Consider the following 16,816-nt stretch of genomic DNA (forward strand, 5'->3'; position numbering starts at 1 on the left):
GGCAGCACTTACACCCAGCCGGGACATGACAGGGGCTTACAAGGGCTAGCTATGCCTGTGTCTTGGACTGAGCTGAGGGCTTGGTGGCCATTAGGATAATTGTTTGCTTGAGGACGTGTGTCAGTTACAGTAACCGCATGAATTTGATCACTGTAATATCATGTAGGCCTACTGTAAAGTACTGGAACTGTAAAGTTAAACTATTCTTGTTTTTTAAGATACATCAACGTTCTCCATGACGGGCATGTCAAGCATGCACCTTGTAATAAGTTGCCATGGAGAAGCAAACATGTGCGTAAAGCCGTAGGTGCACATTGGTGGCCCCTGTTCCCCCCTTCTGTCTCACAACAAAGACTTGGAAGTGCAACAGTGAGCAGTGACACCTGTACAAAACTATGCAAATATATGTGCCTGTCAATCATCATTCTCACACAGACCCTCAACAGTCATGAATTTACATTGAAACAACAAGAGATAAGATGTACTTTATTGTCCATTAATTTACAGAGAACGGAAATGTGTCTTTATGCTCACAACCCCCAACCCCCGAGACACACACCCACATACCACGAGGGGCTGGAAGCAAAGGGTCAGCCGCAGTGCAGTGCCCCTGGAGCAATTATAGGGGGTTAAGTGCCTTGCTCATGGGCACAACGACAGGCGATGGTATCTAGCATGATGCCAGCAACCCTCTGGTTGCCAGGTCACTTCGCACAAGATAATCTGGTCTGAGCTGGGATTGAAACCAGCAACCCTCCAGTTACTTTCCCGCTTGTCTAACTACTGTCATTCCATCCCTGTAGTCCCATCTTCACCGCTACTACTATTGCTGTAATAGTGGATACAAGCATGATATGATGGAAAATGTGTCTCTCTAGGGAGGATTATTTTGGCAAAGATCTCTCCCCTGCCCCCCTGGGGTTAAGTGGTGAAGGGGCGTTGGGCTGCAGGGGGCGGAGGGCTCACTCATCGATGGGCTTCTTTCATTATCCGCTGCTCCCTGGACTATTGATTATCTCCCCAGCTAGGCAACAGATAAAAGGTCCCACTCTTACAGGTCAGGGTAGAGTAGAGTCGCTTCACCAGGGCCCTTGGGGAAGAATAGAACTCCAAAGGGCATGGAATGGAATGTACACTCCTTCCGAATAGGATGATAAGAAACCAAGGATGGGCAAGAGTATTCATTTTTGACGGGGGGGGGGGGGGGGGGGGGCTTTGTCTCAATTAAATAAAATGATCTATGTGGCATTGGTACACACAAGGATATACCACAACATTTGAAATTCTTAATTTCATAAAACGACAAACTTTTGAATGTAGTTTTTAATGATGTACACACGTTTCATGCTTGTAGATTGTTATTTTCTGCCAATAAAAGTGGCGCGCACTATAGTCAGAGTCCCCATGTGTAGCAACGTGAAGTGGGAGATCTCAAATCAATGAAAAATGTAAATCAAATTACGTAATTAAGTTAGCTAAAAGTGAAGGAGTAGGCTACAATGAGCAACTGACAGGTAGGCTGTTGTTTAATCTGAATGGAGTTGTTGTAGACAAGGATAGGGAGCACAGCAAAATAGCCTCAACTAGCTGGCTATCTTAGCTAGCTTCTTTACATCAATTTGATCCAGTAAAGACCGGCACTGTCAGATGGGATGACAGGTAACGTATGGTATTTACAAGTTTGTCTAACTAGCGCGCAAATCAGTGGCTACTTTCTCTCTCCCCTCCCTCCCGTGTCATACACACCAGCCCCCGCCCATCACCCGCCCTGCTGCAACGCACAAGTCTCTCCAGAGTCGCGCAGGCTGTGCAGCAAGTAATTGTCTAAGTTTAAACAAAAGTTACCAAAAAATACATGTATTTCAACTGTTTTTCAAAACATTCATGAGATTATTTGAATAGTGAAATTATTTCAAATGCCTATCCGTGTTTTATCTTAAAAAGGGATGGAATTTTGTGATGACTCAACACATTGCTTTGGTCATGCTTTCTGAGGTCCAACTGGCTGCACAAACACCCAAACCAGACACTAAGATTGCCCCAAATAAGCAGTGCACTAGAAAGCTTTGAAATCAAGTAGCCGAGTTGGCGACTACTTAGCCTGGGTGCCAGTCTGTTTCTGCTTTCTTGCCAACTCCTTATGGAATTGCCGTGTTTGGCATGACAATGAGTGACAAGGAGTTGGAAAAGTAAGATAACACAAACAGACCTGGGACCAGGCTAGTCACTGCTAGCTAGGGTTTTTGCAATGATGTATAAATTGACAGCGATTGCTAATAAAAACATGACACACAATTGACAAAGAGGAAACAAGGCCTGGAAAAACCAACATGAGCCAATTTAGTACAAATCTGCTCCTCGTTCACTCAGCCTATCCCCATCACACAGAACTACCCTACGTCTTGACCTCTTTCTCCCCTCTCTATCCATATGAAATCCTGCGACTAGTGAGGACCGGCCGCCTGACAACTTGCCCGCTCGACTCCATCCCCTCATCCCTTCTCCAGACCATCTCTAGAGACCTTCTCCCATTCCTCACTTCCCTCATCAACTCATCCCTGATCACTGGCTGCTTCCCGTCTGACTTCAAAATGGTCCGAGTCGCTCCTCTCCTCAAGAAACCAACACTAGACTCGTCTGACGTCAAAAACTACAGACCAGTATCCCTTCTTTATTATCTTTCCAAAACACTTGATTGTGCTGTCTCTGACCAACTCTCTCGCTATCTCGCTCATAACAATCTTTTTGACCCTAACCAGTCAGGCTTCAAGATGGGTCACTCAACCGAGAGTGCTCTTCTCTGTGTCACAGAGGCTCTCCGCACTGTCAAAGCTGACTCTCTCTCCTTTGTTCTCATCCTCCTAGATCTATCCGCTGCAATGGACACCGTGAACCATAAGATCCTCCTCTCCACCCTTTCAGGGCTGGGCGTCTCAGGCTCTGCACACTCTTGGATTGCATCCTACCTGGCAGGCCGCTCTGACCAAGTGATGTAGAGAGGATCTGTGTCTGCACCACGTACTCTCACTACTGGTGTCCCCCAGGGCTTGGTTCTAGGCCCTCTCCTCTTCTCTCTATACACCAAGTCATTCCGCTCCATCATATCCTCACATGGTCTTGCCTATCATTGCTATGCGGATGGCACTTAACAACTTTCTCCAGGTGGCGACACGCATCTCTGCGTGCCTGGCAGATATCTCAGCTTGACCTCGACAAGACTGAGCTGCTCTTCCTCCCAGGGAAGGCCTGCCCACTCCAAGACCTCTCCGTCACGGTTGACAACTCCACAGTGTCCCCCTCCCAGAGTGCAAAGAACATTGGCGTGACCCTGGACAACACCCTGTCGTTCTCTGCAAACATCAAAGCAGTGACTCGCTCCTGCAGGTTCATGCTCTACAACACTCTTAGAGTACGACCCTACCTCACACAGGACGCGGCGCAGGTCCTAATCCAGGCATTTGTCTTCTCCCGTCTGGACTACTGCAACTCACTGTTGGCTGGGCTCCCCGCTTGTGCCGTCAAACCCCTACAACTTATCCAGAACGCTGCAGCCCGCCTGGTGTTCAACCTTCCAAAGTTCTCCCATATCATCCCGCTCCCCCACACACTCCACTGGCTTCCAGTTGAAGCTCGCATCCACTACAACACCATAGTACTTGCCTACAGAGCAACAAGAGGAACTGCCCCTCCCTACCTTCAGGCTATGCTCAAACCCTACATCCCAACCCGAGAACTCCGCTCTGCCACCTCTGGTCTTTTGGCTCTCTCACCCCTACGGGAGGGCAGCTCCCGCTCAGCCCAGTCCAAGCTCTTCTCAGTCCTGGCACCCCATGGTGGAACCAGCTTCCCGCTGAAGATAAGAAAGCAAAGTCCCGGCCCATCTTCAGAAAACATCTGAAACCCTACCTCTTCAAAAAAGTATCTTAAATAATCCCCCCGTGATATGTGGTTGTCCCACCTAGCTATCTTCAGATGAATTCACTAACTGTAAGTCGCTCTGCATAAGAGCGTCTACTAAATGACTCATATGTAAATGTAAAATAGATTACATCAAAAGCGTGTCTCTGCCTGCCACAGAATTACTGTCTTCCTAATGCCCACATTGATTTCTTCCCATGTCTAGGTGAAGGGGCAAGGTAGGTTTAACCTAATCAGTCACTCCAACAAGCAGGATTGATCTGGCTTCCGACAGACACCAAATTGTTTCTGCCTGCTTGAGACACATGACAAAAGCTTCGGCTTAACGTCTTGTTCTGCCTTTCACATGGATGTCAATGGAAAACAACACATGGATATCGGATGTAATTGATGACAGAAAATGTCTTCCTTTGGCTAGTATTTCAACCTCTGGAGCCCTGCTTACCTAGTCTGTCTCTGAAAGCAATCAAACCACTGTTTGATAAGGTCTGAGGAGTAATATTGGCCAACTAACTCCTAAGGATATAAAACCAATATACTTAACATTGCCTATAGCTTGTTCTGCTTAGGACAGAAACAAACTCTTATAAGCATTTGGTTCACCATGAGTAAAGACAACAATAATACCATGTGCTGGAATAGAAAGATGTGTGTCCAGCCAGACTAACCTTTCCCCTATTGACTTCTTTATTGACCATCTAAATGCACTCAGTATGCTGCTAGCCTGGACACACCTAGGGCTGCAGAATGGTGCAACAGGAATTCTAAACAACGTGACTCCGTGGATAGCAATGTGACTCAGTGGATAGCACTGAGCACTTACTCAAAACAGTCCAGTTTTTTTATTGTATCAATGAGCTCATTGTCCTATAATTTATGATTCAGCTCGAGCTCATAAAAAAAAAATCACACAATAGAACAAAAGCACTCATGTAGCTTGATAAGTGTTCTGTATTATAACCATGTAATAGGCCAATCATCATTCATACATATTAGAGAAGCAGTCAACAGTAAAGGTAATAGCGTGATTCCATGGAAAGGTCAACCTGAGCATGTACAGATAAAGTTAGTCATTTCCAAATGAAACCACGCTCTTAAGGTTTACACACTGTATTTGTGCCATTTAGAGGTTGAATGTAAAAGACAAAAGATTTAAGTGCCTTTGAATGGGTAGGTGTCGGTTTGTGTCAAGAACTGCAACGCTGCTGGGGTTTTCACACTCAACAGTTTCCCCTGTGTATCAAGAACGGTCCACCACCCAAAGGACATCCAGCCAACTTGACACAACTGTGGGAGGCATTGGAATCAACACTGGCCAGCATCCTTGTGGAACACTTTCAACACCTTGTAGAGTCCATGCCCCAATGAATTGATGCTGTTCTGAGCGCAAAGGGGGGGGGGGGGGGGTACAACTCAATATTAGGAAGGTGTTCCTAATGTTTGGTATACTCAGTGTATGTTGGAGTTCAGGCTTTATTTGACAAGTTTAATTAGGAAATTGCATTAATTTGGTTGGACAATTACAGAGTGGGAGGCCAAGTCTCAAAAAAGGTTTATCAGACAACCAAATTTCATGGCTTTTAGAAAGCTGTTCCACGGTGCTAGATATGACGATGAGATGTTATGAAGCAATACAGACCAAATTGAAGGGTCTTGAGTTTTGTTTGCATGTTCTGCTATCTTGTAAAGAATGGGGGTGACTGGGACAGGCAATGTAACATCCATAATGTTTTTTAGGAAAGGTTTTTGTAAAACAATCACCTTACATGTTACACCTTAAACCTCACCGTGCACCTTATTGTTCTGGATTATGTGTGTATATTGTTTTGAGTTTGTATTGATCGGTATTACTACACTGTCGGAGCTAGAAACACAAGCATTTTGCTGCACCTGCGAAAACATCTGCAAATCTATGAACGCGACCAATAAACTTTGATTTGATTTTACATTGGATCATCTTGAAACTTCCTCTGTAAAGCCAACTTTCAGCAAGGTTTTATATGGTCTATAATTGGTTTCTCTCTTTTCATTGTCAGTATCCTTGTTCAGCGTTATGATATGCGTAACATCCATAAAGGCTGTGGATGTGATGGATTTTGATGTATCGTGACTTAGCTTCAGCAGCTTGCGCATCGACAGAATTTTGTTCTGAGAAGTATTCTTCAGACTTTTCCTGAAGCAATTGTTGATATCTCTAAAATCATGTGTTCTAGCTAAGATTCTCTTGGAAAATATATGCTGAAATGCATGTGTCAAACATGGCAGTACTGTTTTTTAGATAGAAAGATGAGAAGAGTATTTATCAACTATCTGTGAATAGATGGTGTTTATTAAGTCACACGCACAGGGTCGCAGATGTAGTTGCAGTGTATGGTGAAATACAGTGCAGGTGTGAATGAAACATTAATACAAAATGAAATAATAATATATACATATTTACAACTGTGAATGATAAATAGTCCTGGAGTGTATATTGTAAATGAAAAGCCTCCCAAAATATACTGACTTCATTCAGGGTCCAGAAAAGTGGATTAGCAATAAAGGCACATGTATAGTCTAATTTACATATTTTGTTACAATATTTCAGAAAAATGTTGAAACGAAAACATCTCATATTTGTGTCTACATTCAACTGGTAAAGGTTATTTGTTATATACACTACCACAAAAGTTTTAGAACACATTCAAGGGTTTATCTTTATTTTTAAAATGTTCTACATTGTAGAATAATAGTGAAGACATCAAAACTATGAAATAACACATATGGAATCATGTAGTATCCAAAAAAGTGTTAAATAAATCAACATATATTTGAGATTCTTCAAATAGCCACCCTTTGCCTTGATGACAGCTTTGCACAGACTTACAAACTCACAGACTTTTGCTAATATGTTCAGTCTCCCCAAAAAGCTTGTCCATTTCATGTACAATCCATATCTTTATTTCGCATACATGCCAATATTTAGAAGTTCCGTTTTTGGGGGTACTATAGACACACACATCTATATTTAGTTTTTCTATTCTGTGAGACATTAAAATTGTGATTTTGCATGCAAATGTAATGTCCATAACGCTGGAATCGCCCAGTAAAAGGTGAGATGCTACATGCTACACATGAATGAAAGTCTCATTCATGAATTGTTGCATCCTATCGATGTGCCCTCCCTCTCCTCTCCTAGAAGCATTAGTACCATTTTGAAATGAGAACATCGTCAGAGTGTCACTTTCGGGTTTATGGTAATGTATGACAGACAAAGTGACCCAGAAACCAGCAAACACACTGATGTGTAATCAATGAGTGGAAAAACACTGGGAGCGACGGTGGGAGGTGGTGTGTGTATGTGAGTGTTGTTGGCCAACCGTGTCTGTCATGTGAAGTACGCTGTGTTGGAGAGAGATAGGAGGGAGGTCAGGCAGTTGTGGGAAGCACGGTGGAAGCTACGGGTGTTCCACAGAGATAACCTTCACTTTCAATGCTGAAGCCTTATCTTCTCTAGAACTATTAGAAGCGGCACTTGCTACTCACTAGGCAGGGCCATTCTGTTCTGATGCAGTTGTTGATGATGGAGTTGGTTTTTCTAACTGTCTTCCAGACAGGTCTGATGAACTACATTGTATTGTATTAACCATATTGGGCACACCATTGTGGTCAGCATTGCCTCTGTGTTGCCCTTATCATTAGTGAGACAGATTGTATCTGCAATGTGGCTAAATATCATATTCATACAATTTTATTACTGTATAATACAGCAAGTGCAATTTCTTAATAGTCTAAAAATCATAGATCAACACAGATCATTTGGAAAAATATAATAATTGTCAAACCATTGCCAGTATAAGCTCTTAATGATATGAGGGCTCGGTTCAATAAGTAGTCCATCACTCCACAATAATTGTGTGTTCCATGCTATTAATTTGATAAGGGCCCACGCCCTTTTCTGTTAAAGAATAGAACTGAGGGGCGGTTTAAAGACTACTGTAGGGGTTGCACCTGCTGCTGCTACAACAATACAGACATCCAGGCACCACCATCCAACCCCCAATAATAGGTTATTAGATACATTACGACTGATAGGCCTAGCAGACGTCTCATGTTCCATACGGACTGATGTTTTTTTCTTGTCTCTTTAGCTGTTAATATGTGTAGCCTACAAGGCAGCAATGGAAATGCCTACAAGGCAGCAATGGAAATGCCTGCAGCAGTTGATTCACCGGCGTAACCAAATAGATAAACCAACCTGCTCCTTTCGCTTTTGCCAGCGACCGCATGGGCTTTCTTCGAGGATTTCACTCTCATCTTCACTCTCCTCCTCCTTCCCCTCGGACCCTGAATTCCTCTCCGGGACGGACATAGTCATTGTATTCCGTGTTTTATGTTATTCCCCGTTGGTTTCACTCGAATGTAGCGCAGACGTCGCGCGCGAATAAAGGTTTCACAAAACACCTTAGAAATGTACGCCGTATAAAGTTCAAATAAAAAGCTTCAATAAATTATGTAATATTCATGTTATTATGTTAAACAAGGAAAAAGGTTCCAGTCTAGTGCGCGCACTCAACTGTATGCAAAATAGATTGCGAAATGTTGCCCCTACTATCCGTATTCACAGATGAAGAGCAAAACCACTCGTATAGAAAAAGCCTGTATGGGAAAGACGAAGTTGTTTTCCGATGCCTCCCTTTGTTTCGTTATTTACTTTTACCATTTACGGTATGAAGTATTTGTTTTTTACATATTTCACCACCATGCGTCATGTCGGTGTTGTTGGTTCAGTTGCTTCACCTATGTGAAGCTAGACACTAACGATTAGCCACAAAAGTGGAATTGTCGGTTTGCCTTCAAAATAAAAGTCTCTCATTGAAAGTGCTGCAAACGGATATAAATCAGTCTACTCAGTGACACCCACACAGAACACAACCGTGAAGAGCTTACACAAATATTAGCGTCATAGCTCTTATTGTGGAACTTTAACTATGCGGAATCAACTCACTATCCAGGCTATTGGACCCTGAACATCTACCTCCAGCTCGCTGTTTGGTTAACTGCGCATTGACCCACCTTTGCACTCTCTTTAGACTCATCACATTGCAGTGCATTCGGAAAGTATTCAGACCCCTTCACTTTTTCCATATTTTGTTATGTTAAAATTGATTAAATAGTTTCCCCCCTCATCAATCTACACACAATACCCCATAATGACAAAGCAAAAACAGTACAGCACATGTATTATTATTTTTTACCCGGAAATATCACATTTACATAAGTATTCAGACCCTTTACTCAGTACTTTGTTGAAGCACCTTCTGCAGCAATTACCGCCTCAAGTCTTCTTGAGTATGACGCTACAAACTTGGCACACCTGTATTTTGAGAGTTTCTCCCATTCTTCTCTGCAGATCCTCTCAAGCTCTGTCAGGTTGGATGGGGAGCGTTGCTACACAGCTATTCTCAGGTCTCTCCAGAGATGTTCGATCGGGTTCAAGTCCAGGCTCTGGCTAGGCCACTCAAGGATATTCAGAGACTTGTCCTGAAACCACTCCTGCGTTGTCTTGGCTGTGTGCATAGGTTCATTGTCCTGTTGGAAGGTGAACTTTCGCCCCAGTCTGAGGTCCTGAGCGCTCTGGAGCAGGTTTTCATCAAGGATCTCTCTGTACTTTGCTCTGTTCATCTTTGCCTCGATCCTGACTAGTTTCCCAGTCCCTGCCGCTGAAAAACATCCCCACTGCATGATGCTGGCACCACCATGCTTCACCGTAGCTTCACCGTAGCTTCATCCCCACTGCATGATGCTTCACCACCATGCTTCACCGGTGCCAGGTTTCCTCCAGACGTGACACTTTGCACTCTCCTTTTACCAAGATGGCGTAGCAGTGGGGATGTCTGTTTTGATTGTCTTGTCCCTTGTATATATCGTTTTAATTCGAATATATTCAGTATATATATTTGTATTATTTTTTAAATCTCATTTTCCATATACGGACTGAACATACTCTCTTGCAACCCGCCTCACCCAATGTGGTAAGGATCTGCTATTTTTACACTTTTGAACCGGAACCCCGTTCAGAAGCTAGCCAGCTAACTAGCTACTAGCTAGTAGTCAGTTAGCCACTGCTAGTGGTCATCACCGTTAACCCGGACTGCCAACCTCAGCCCAGGCAACTCCTGCCAGCCTGCACAGCGCGATATCTACCCAGAGCATGTCAAACTGCTTTTCTCTACCACATCCCCGGATTCCTACCGCAAGCTCTGAACCTTTACTCCGGATCATCACAGCTAGCTAGCTGCTATCCGAGTGGCTACTCCTGTCTAACGTCTCTGTCCCGAAGCAAGCACCAGTTAGCCTGGAGCTAGCCTCGAACTAGGCCCATCTCCCGGCTAGCCGAAGAGATTCCATCAAGCTATCCCTGGGCTTCAATTACCTCTTTTGCCAATTGACCTGGACCCTTTGCTGCCGAAACGGAGCCCAACCGATCCATCACGACTGGTCTACCGACGTAACCGTCCGAGGGGGTTTCTGTCCCGAAGCAAGCACCAGTTAGCCTTGAGCTAGTCTCGAGCTCTTCTCCCGGCTAGCCGAAGAATTCCATCAGATAATTCCTGGGCTTCAATACCTCTTCTGCAAATTGGCCTGGACCCTTTGCTGCCGACACGGAGCCCCGCCGATGCATCACGACTGGTCTGCCTACGTAACCGTCTGAGGGGGTTTCAACAGACTCTCCCATTGCAACGTTCCCCTGAGGCCCATCTGCTAGCCTGCTGCTAGCCCCAGCCTACTAGCTGTCTGAATCGCCGTGCCTCCAGCTCACCTAGCTACTCACTGGACTATGATCAGTCGGCTACACATGCCTCTCCTTATTGTCAATATGCCTTGTCTATTGCTGTTTTGGTTAGTCATTTTTTTATTATTTCCCTGCTCAATATGCCTTAGCTAGCCCTTATGTTCCACCCCCCACACATGCAGTGACTGCACCTGGCTTAAATGGTGCCTCAAGAGACAAAACCTCTCTCATCGTCACTCAATGCCTAGGCTTACCTCCACTGTACTCACATCCTACCATACCCTTGTCTGTACATTATGCCTTGAATCTATTATTCCGCGCCCAGAAACCTGCTCCTTTACCCCTTCTGTTCCGAACGCACTAGACGACCAAATCTTTTAGCCGTACTCTTATCCTACTCCTCCTTTGTTCCTCTGGTGATGTAGAGGTTAACCCAGGCCCTGCAGCCCCCAGCATTACTCCCATTCCCCAGGCGCTCTCATTTGTTGACTTCTGTAACCGTAAAAGCATTGGTTTCAAGCATGTTAACATTAGAAGCCTCCTCCCAAAGTTTGTTTTATTCACTGCTTTAGCACAGTCTGCCAACCCGAATGTCCTAGCCGTGTCTGAATTCTGGCTTAGGAAGGCCACCAAAAATCCTGAAATTTCCATCCCTAACTATAACATTTTCCGACAAGATAGAACTGCCAAAGGGGGCGTAGTTGCAATCTACTGCAGAGATAGCTTGCAGAGTTCTGTCATACTATCCAGGTCTGTGCCCAAATAATTTAAGCTTCACCTTTTAAAAATCCACCTTTCCAGAAACAAGTCTCTCACCGTTGCCGCTTGTTATAGACACTCCTCGGCCCCCAGCTGTGCCCTGGACACCATATGTGAATTGATCGCCTTCCATCTATCTTCAGAGTTTGTACTGTTAGGTGACCTAAACTGGGACATGCTTAACACCCCGGCCGTCCTACAATCTAAGCTAGATGCCCTCAATCTCACACAAATCATCAAGGAACCTACCAGGTACAAACCTAAATCCGTAACCATGGGCACCCTCTTAGATATCATCCTGACCAACCTGCCCTCTAAATACATCTCTGCTGTCTTCAACCAGGATCTCAGCGATCACTACCTCATTGCCTGCGTGTGTATTGGGTCCGCGGTCAAACTACCACCCCTCATCACTGTCAAGTGCTCCCTAAAACACTTCAGCGAGCAGGCCTTTCTAATCGACCTGGTCCGGGTAGAGGATGCCTTGTTGCTCTTCAAAAGTGCTTTCCTCTCCATCTTAAATAAGCATGCCCTATTCAAAAAATGTAGAACTAAGAACAGATATAGCCCTTGGTTCAGCCCAGACTTGACTGCCCTTGACCAGCACAAAAACATCCTGTGGCGTTCTGCATTAGCATCGAATAGCCCCCGCGATATGCAACTTTTCAGGGAAGTCAGGAACCAATATACTCAGTCAGTTAGCAAAGCAAAGGCTATCTTTTTCAAACAGAAAATTGCATCCTGTAGCACTAATTCCAAAAAGTTTTGGGACACTGTAAAGTACATGAAAATAAAACCACTTCCTCCCAGCTGCCCACTGCACTTACGATAATCAATCATTTCAATAAGCATTTTTCCACGGCTGGCCATGCTTTCGACCTGGCTACCCCTACCCTCGCCAACATCTCAGCACCCCCTGCAGCAACTTGCCCAAACCCACCCCACTTCTCCTTCACCCAAATCCAGACAGCTGATGTTCTGAAAGAACTGCAAAATCTGGATCCCTACAAATCAGCTGTGCTCGACAATCCGGACACCCTCTTTCTAAAATTATACGCTAAAATTGTTACAACCCCTATTACTAGACTATTCAACCTCTCTTTCGTATCATCTGAGATCCCCAAAGATTGGAAAGCTGCCGCGGTCATCCCCCTCTTCAAAGGGGGAGACACTCTAGACCCAAACTGTAATAAACCTACAGTTGAAGTCGGAAGTTTACATACACCTTAGCCAAATGCATTTAAAATCAGTTTATCACAAATCCTGACATTTAATTAGAGTAAAAATTCCCTGTCTTAGGTCAGTTAGGATCACCACTTTATTTTAAGAATGTGAAATGTCTGAATAATAATAGAGAGAATGATCTATTTCAGCTTTTATTTCTTTCATCACATTCCCAGTGGCTCAATTAGTACTTGGGAGCATTGCCTTTAAATTGTTTAACTTGGGTCAAACGTTTTGGGTAGCCTTCCACAAGCTTCCCATAATAAGCCCATTCCTCCTGACAGAGCTGGTGTAACTGAGTCAGGTTTCTATAGGATTAAGGTCAGGGCTTTGTGATGGCCACTCCAATACCTTGACTGTTGTCCTTAAGCCATTTTGCCACAACTTTGGAAGTATGCATGGGGTCATTGTCCATTTGGAAGCTTTAACTTCCTGACTGATGTCTTGAGATGTTGCTTCAATATATCCACAATTTTCCTCCTCATGATGCCATCTATTTTGTGAAGTGCACCAGCCCCTCCTGCAGCAAAGAAGCCCCACAACATGATACTGCCACCCCCGTGCTTCACGGTTGGGATGGTGTTCTTCAGCTTGCACGCCTGTTTCATCAGACCAGAGAACATTTCTCCAAAAAGTACGATCTTTGTCCCCATGTGCAGTTGCAAACCGTAGTCTGGCTTTTTAATGCCGGTTTTGGAGCAGTGGCTTCTTCCTTGCTGAGCGGCCTTTCAGGTTATGTCGATATAGGACTTGTTTTACTGTGGATATTGATACTTTTGTACCTGTTTTCTTCAGCATCTTCACAAGGTCCTTTGCTGTTGTTCTGGGATTGATTTGCACTTTTCGCACCAAAGTACGTTCATCTCTAGGAGATAGAACGCGTCTTCTTTCTGAGCGGTATGATGGCTGCGTGGTCCTGTGGTGTTTATATTTGCGTACTATTGTTTCTACAGATGAACGTGGTACCTTCAGGCGTTTGTACGCCATACAACACTCCTTCCGTGGCCTCCAACTGCTTTTAAATGCTAGTGAAACTAAATGCATGCTCTTCAACCGATTGCTGCCCGCACCCTCCCGCCCGACTAGCATCCCTACTCTGGATGGTTCTGACCTAGAATATGTGGACAACTACGAATACCTAAGTGTCTGGTTAGACTGTAAACTCTCCTTCCAGACTCACATTAAGCATCTCCAATCCAAAATTAAATCTAGAATCCGCTTCCTATTTTGCAACAAAGCATCCTTCACTCATGCTGCCAAACTTACCCTCGTAAAACTGACTATCCTACTGATCCTTGACTTCGGCGATGTCATTTACAAAATAGCCTCCAACACTCTACTCAACAAACTGGATGTAGTCTATCACAGTGCCATCCGTTTTATCACCAAAGCCCCATATACTACCCACAACTGCGACCTGTATGCTCTCGTTGGCTGGCCCTCACTACATATCCGTCGCCAGACCCACTGGCTCCAGGTCATCTATAAGTCTTTGCTAGGTAAAGCCCCGCCTTATCTCAGTTTTCTGGTCACCATAGCAACACCCACCCGTAGCACGCGCTCCAGCAGGTATATTGCACTGGTCATCCCCAAAGCCAACACTTCCTTTGGCCGCCTTTCCTTCCAGTTCTCTGCTGCCAATGACTGGAACGAATTGCAAAAATCTCTGAAGCTGGACTCTTATATCTCCCTCTCTAACTTTAAGCATCAGCTGTCTGAGCAGCTTACCGATCACTGTACCTGTACACAGCCAATCTGTAAATAGCACACCCGACTACCTCATCCCCATATTATGACTTACTCTCTTGCTCTTTCGCACACAGTATCTCTACTTGCACATCATCATCTTCACATCTATCACTCCAGTATTAATGCTAAATTGTAATTATTTTCACCTCTAGGGCCTATTTATTACCTACCTCCCTACTCTTCTACATTTGCACACACTGTACATATTTTCATTTTCTTTTGTGTTATTGACTGTATGTTTGTTAATGTGTAACTCTGTGTTGTTGTTTTTGTCGCACTGCTTTGCTTTATCTTGGCCAGGTCGCAGTTGTAAATGAGAACTTGTTCTCAACTGGCCTACCTGGTTAAATAAAGGTGAAATAAAAAAATAAAAACAATTCAGGCCAAAGAGTTCAATCTTGGTTTCATCAGACCAGAGAATCTTGTTTCTCATGGTCTTAGAGTCTTTATGTGCCTTTTGGCAAACTCCAAGCAGGCTGTCATGTGCCTTTTACTGAGCAATGGCTCTGTCTGGCCACTCTACCATAAAGGCCTGATTGGTGGAGTGCTGCAGAGATGATTGTCCTTCTGGAAGGTTCTCCCATCTCCACAAAGGAACTCTAGAGCTCTGTCAGAGTGACCATCGGGTTCTTGGTCACCTCCCTGACCATGGCCCTTCTCCCCCGATTGCTCAGTTTGGCCGGGCGGCCAGCTGTAGTAAGAGTCTTGGTGGTTCCAAACTTCTTCCATTTATGAATGATGTAGGCCACCGTGTTCTTGGGGACCTTCAAAGCTGCAAAATTGTATTTGTACCCTTCCCCAGATCTTTGCCTCGACACAACCCTGTCTCAAAGCTCTACAGACAATTCCTTAAACCTCATGGCTTGGTCAACCTCATGCACTGTCAACTGTGGGACCTTATGTAGACAGGTGTGTGCCTTTCCAAATCATGTCCAATCAATTGAATTTACCACAGGTGGACTCCAATCAAGTTGTAGAAACATCTCAAGGATTATCAATGGAAACAGGATGTAGCTGGGCTCAATTTTTGAGTCTCATCGCAAAGGGTTTGAATACCTATGTAAATAAGGTATTTCTGTTTTTTAATTAGCAAGAACTTTGAAAAACCTGTTTTCGCTTTGTCATTATGGGGTATTGTGTGTAAACTGCTGAAGTTTTTTTTATTTAATAAATTTTCGAATAAGGCTGTAACATAACAAAATGTGGAAAAGCTCAAGGGGTCTGAATACTTTCCAAAGGCACTATATGCTGCTGCTACTGTTAATTATCTATTCCGTTGCCTAGGCACTTTACCCCTCCCTATACTGTATGTATATCCACCTCAATTACCTCGTACCCCTGCACATCAACTAAATACTGGTCCCACGTGTATATAGCCAAGTTATCGTTACTCATTTTGTATTTATTCCTTGCATTATTATCTTACTATTATTGTTATGTCTCTCTCTGCATTGTTGGGAAGGTCATGTAAGTAAGCAATTCACTGTTAGTCTACACCTGTGACAAATACAATTTGATTAGATTTTTTATTAGATTGAATATTGTGCACATTGACATTCATGTTGCAATGTACAGCCTTACCTATGGATTGTGGATCCATATACTGGGGTATTAGTCGGCTCCGTGACACCCACAGAACACAACTGTCAAGAGTTCCCACAAGTATTAGCATTGTAGCTCTTATTGCAGGACTTTGACTATGGGAAATCACCTTCCCAGTTAGCCTATTGTGCGTTTGTACAGTCTTACCTATGGATTGTGGATCCATGAAATTGGGTATCAGCCTACTCATTGTCACCCAAAGAACACAACTATGTAGAGTTAGGTGTTATCCAACAATTATTTAGGGCAAATATAACATGACTCCATTATTTGTAGCCGTTCAATGAAGGACTTTTATTTGGAAATTAAACCGACAAATTACACTATTGTGGCTAATCGTTATTGTGGCTAGCTTCACATAGGTATCTGCTTCAACCATGCATGGGCTTCAGCATTGTGAACGTAACAGCAATAAAGGTCACATAAACATACTTTTTAAAATATAAGTCCCCCTGTAAAACCTTTTTACTTAACCGTTACAGAACGTTTGTCTGATTTAAAATCAGAAAAATTATAGTTTAAAGTTACTTAAACATACATTTATCAAAAAATTCAAACAATATTACATTTACATAATTTAGCAGAGCTCTTATCCAGAGTGATTTACAAGAGCAATTAAGATTAAGTGCCTTGCTCAAGGGCACATTGACAGATTTTCACCTAGTCGGCTCGGGGATTCAAAATAGCGACCTTTCGGTTAGCTCGCCCAATGCTCTTACTTGCTAACTGCATATTATTGAAATCAAAGATCGATTTACTGTTCTTTTTTTTTTACTATTATGATGATGT

At 43.7% G+C, this 16,816-nt stretch overlaps 1 protein-coding gene across 1 annotated transcript in view; it reads right to left on the reverse strand.

Annotated features, from left to right (window-relative positions):
• Positions 1-8,696, reverse strand: part of LOC120051130 (nuclear receptor-binding protein 2-like) — a 48,159-nt gene extending 39,463 nt beyond the window's left edge. The window contains exon 1 of the mRNA XM_038997818.1: positions 8,156-8,696. Within this exon, the coding sequence (XP_038853746.1) occupies positions 8,156-8,275 (120 nt within the window). The 5' untranslated portion in view covers positions 8,276-8,696. The remainder of the gene's footprint in view (positions 1-8,155) is intronic.
• Positions 8,697-16,816: the final 8,120 nt, after the last annotated feature.

Source organism: Salvelinus namaycush, chromosome 7 (assembly GCF_016432855.1).
Source record: "Salvelinus namaycush isolate Seneca chromosome 7, SaNama_1.0, whole genome shotgun sequence".
NCBI classification, from domain to species: Eukaryota; Metazoa; Chordata; class Actinopteri; order Salmoniformes; family Salmonidae; genus Salvelinus; species Salvelinus namaycush.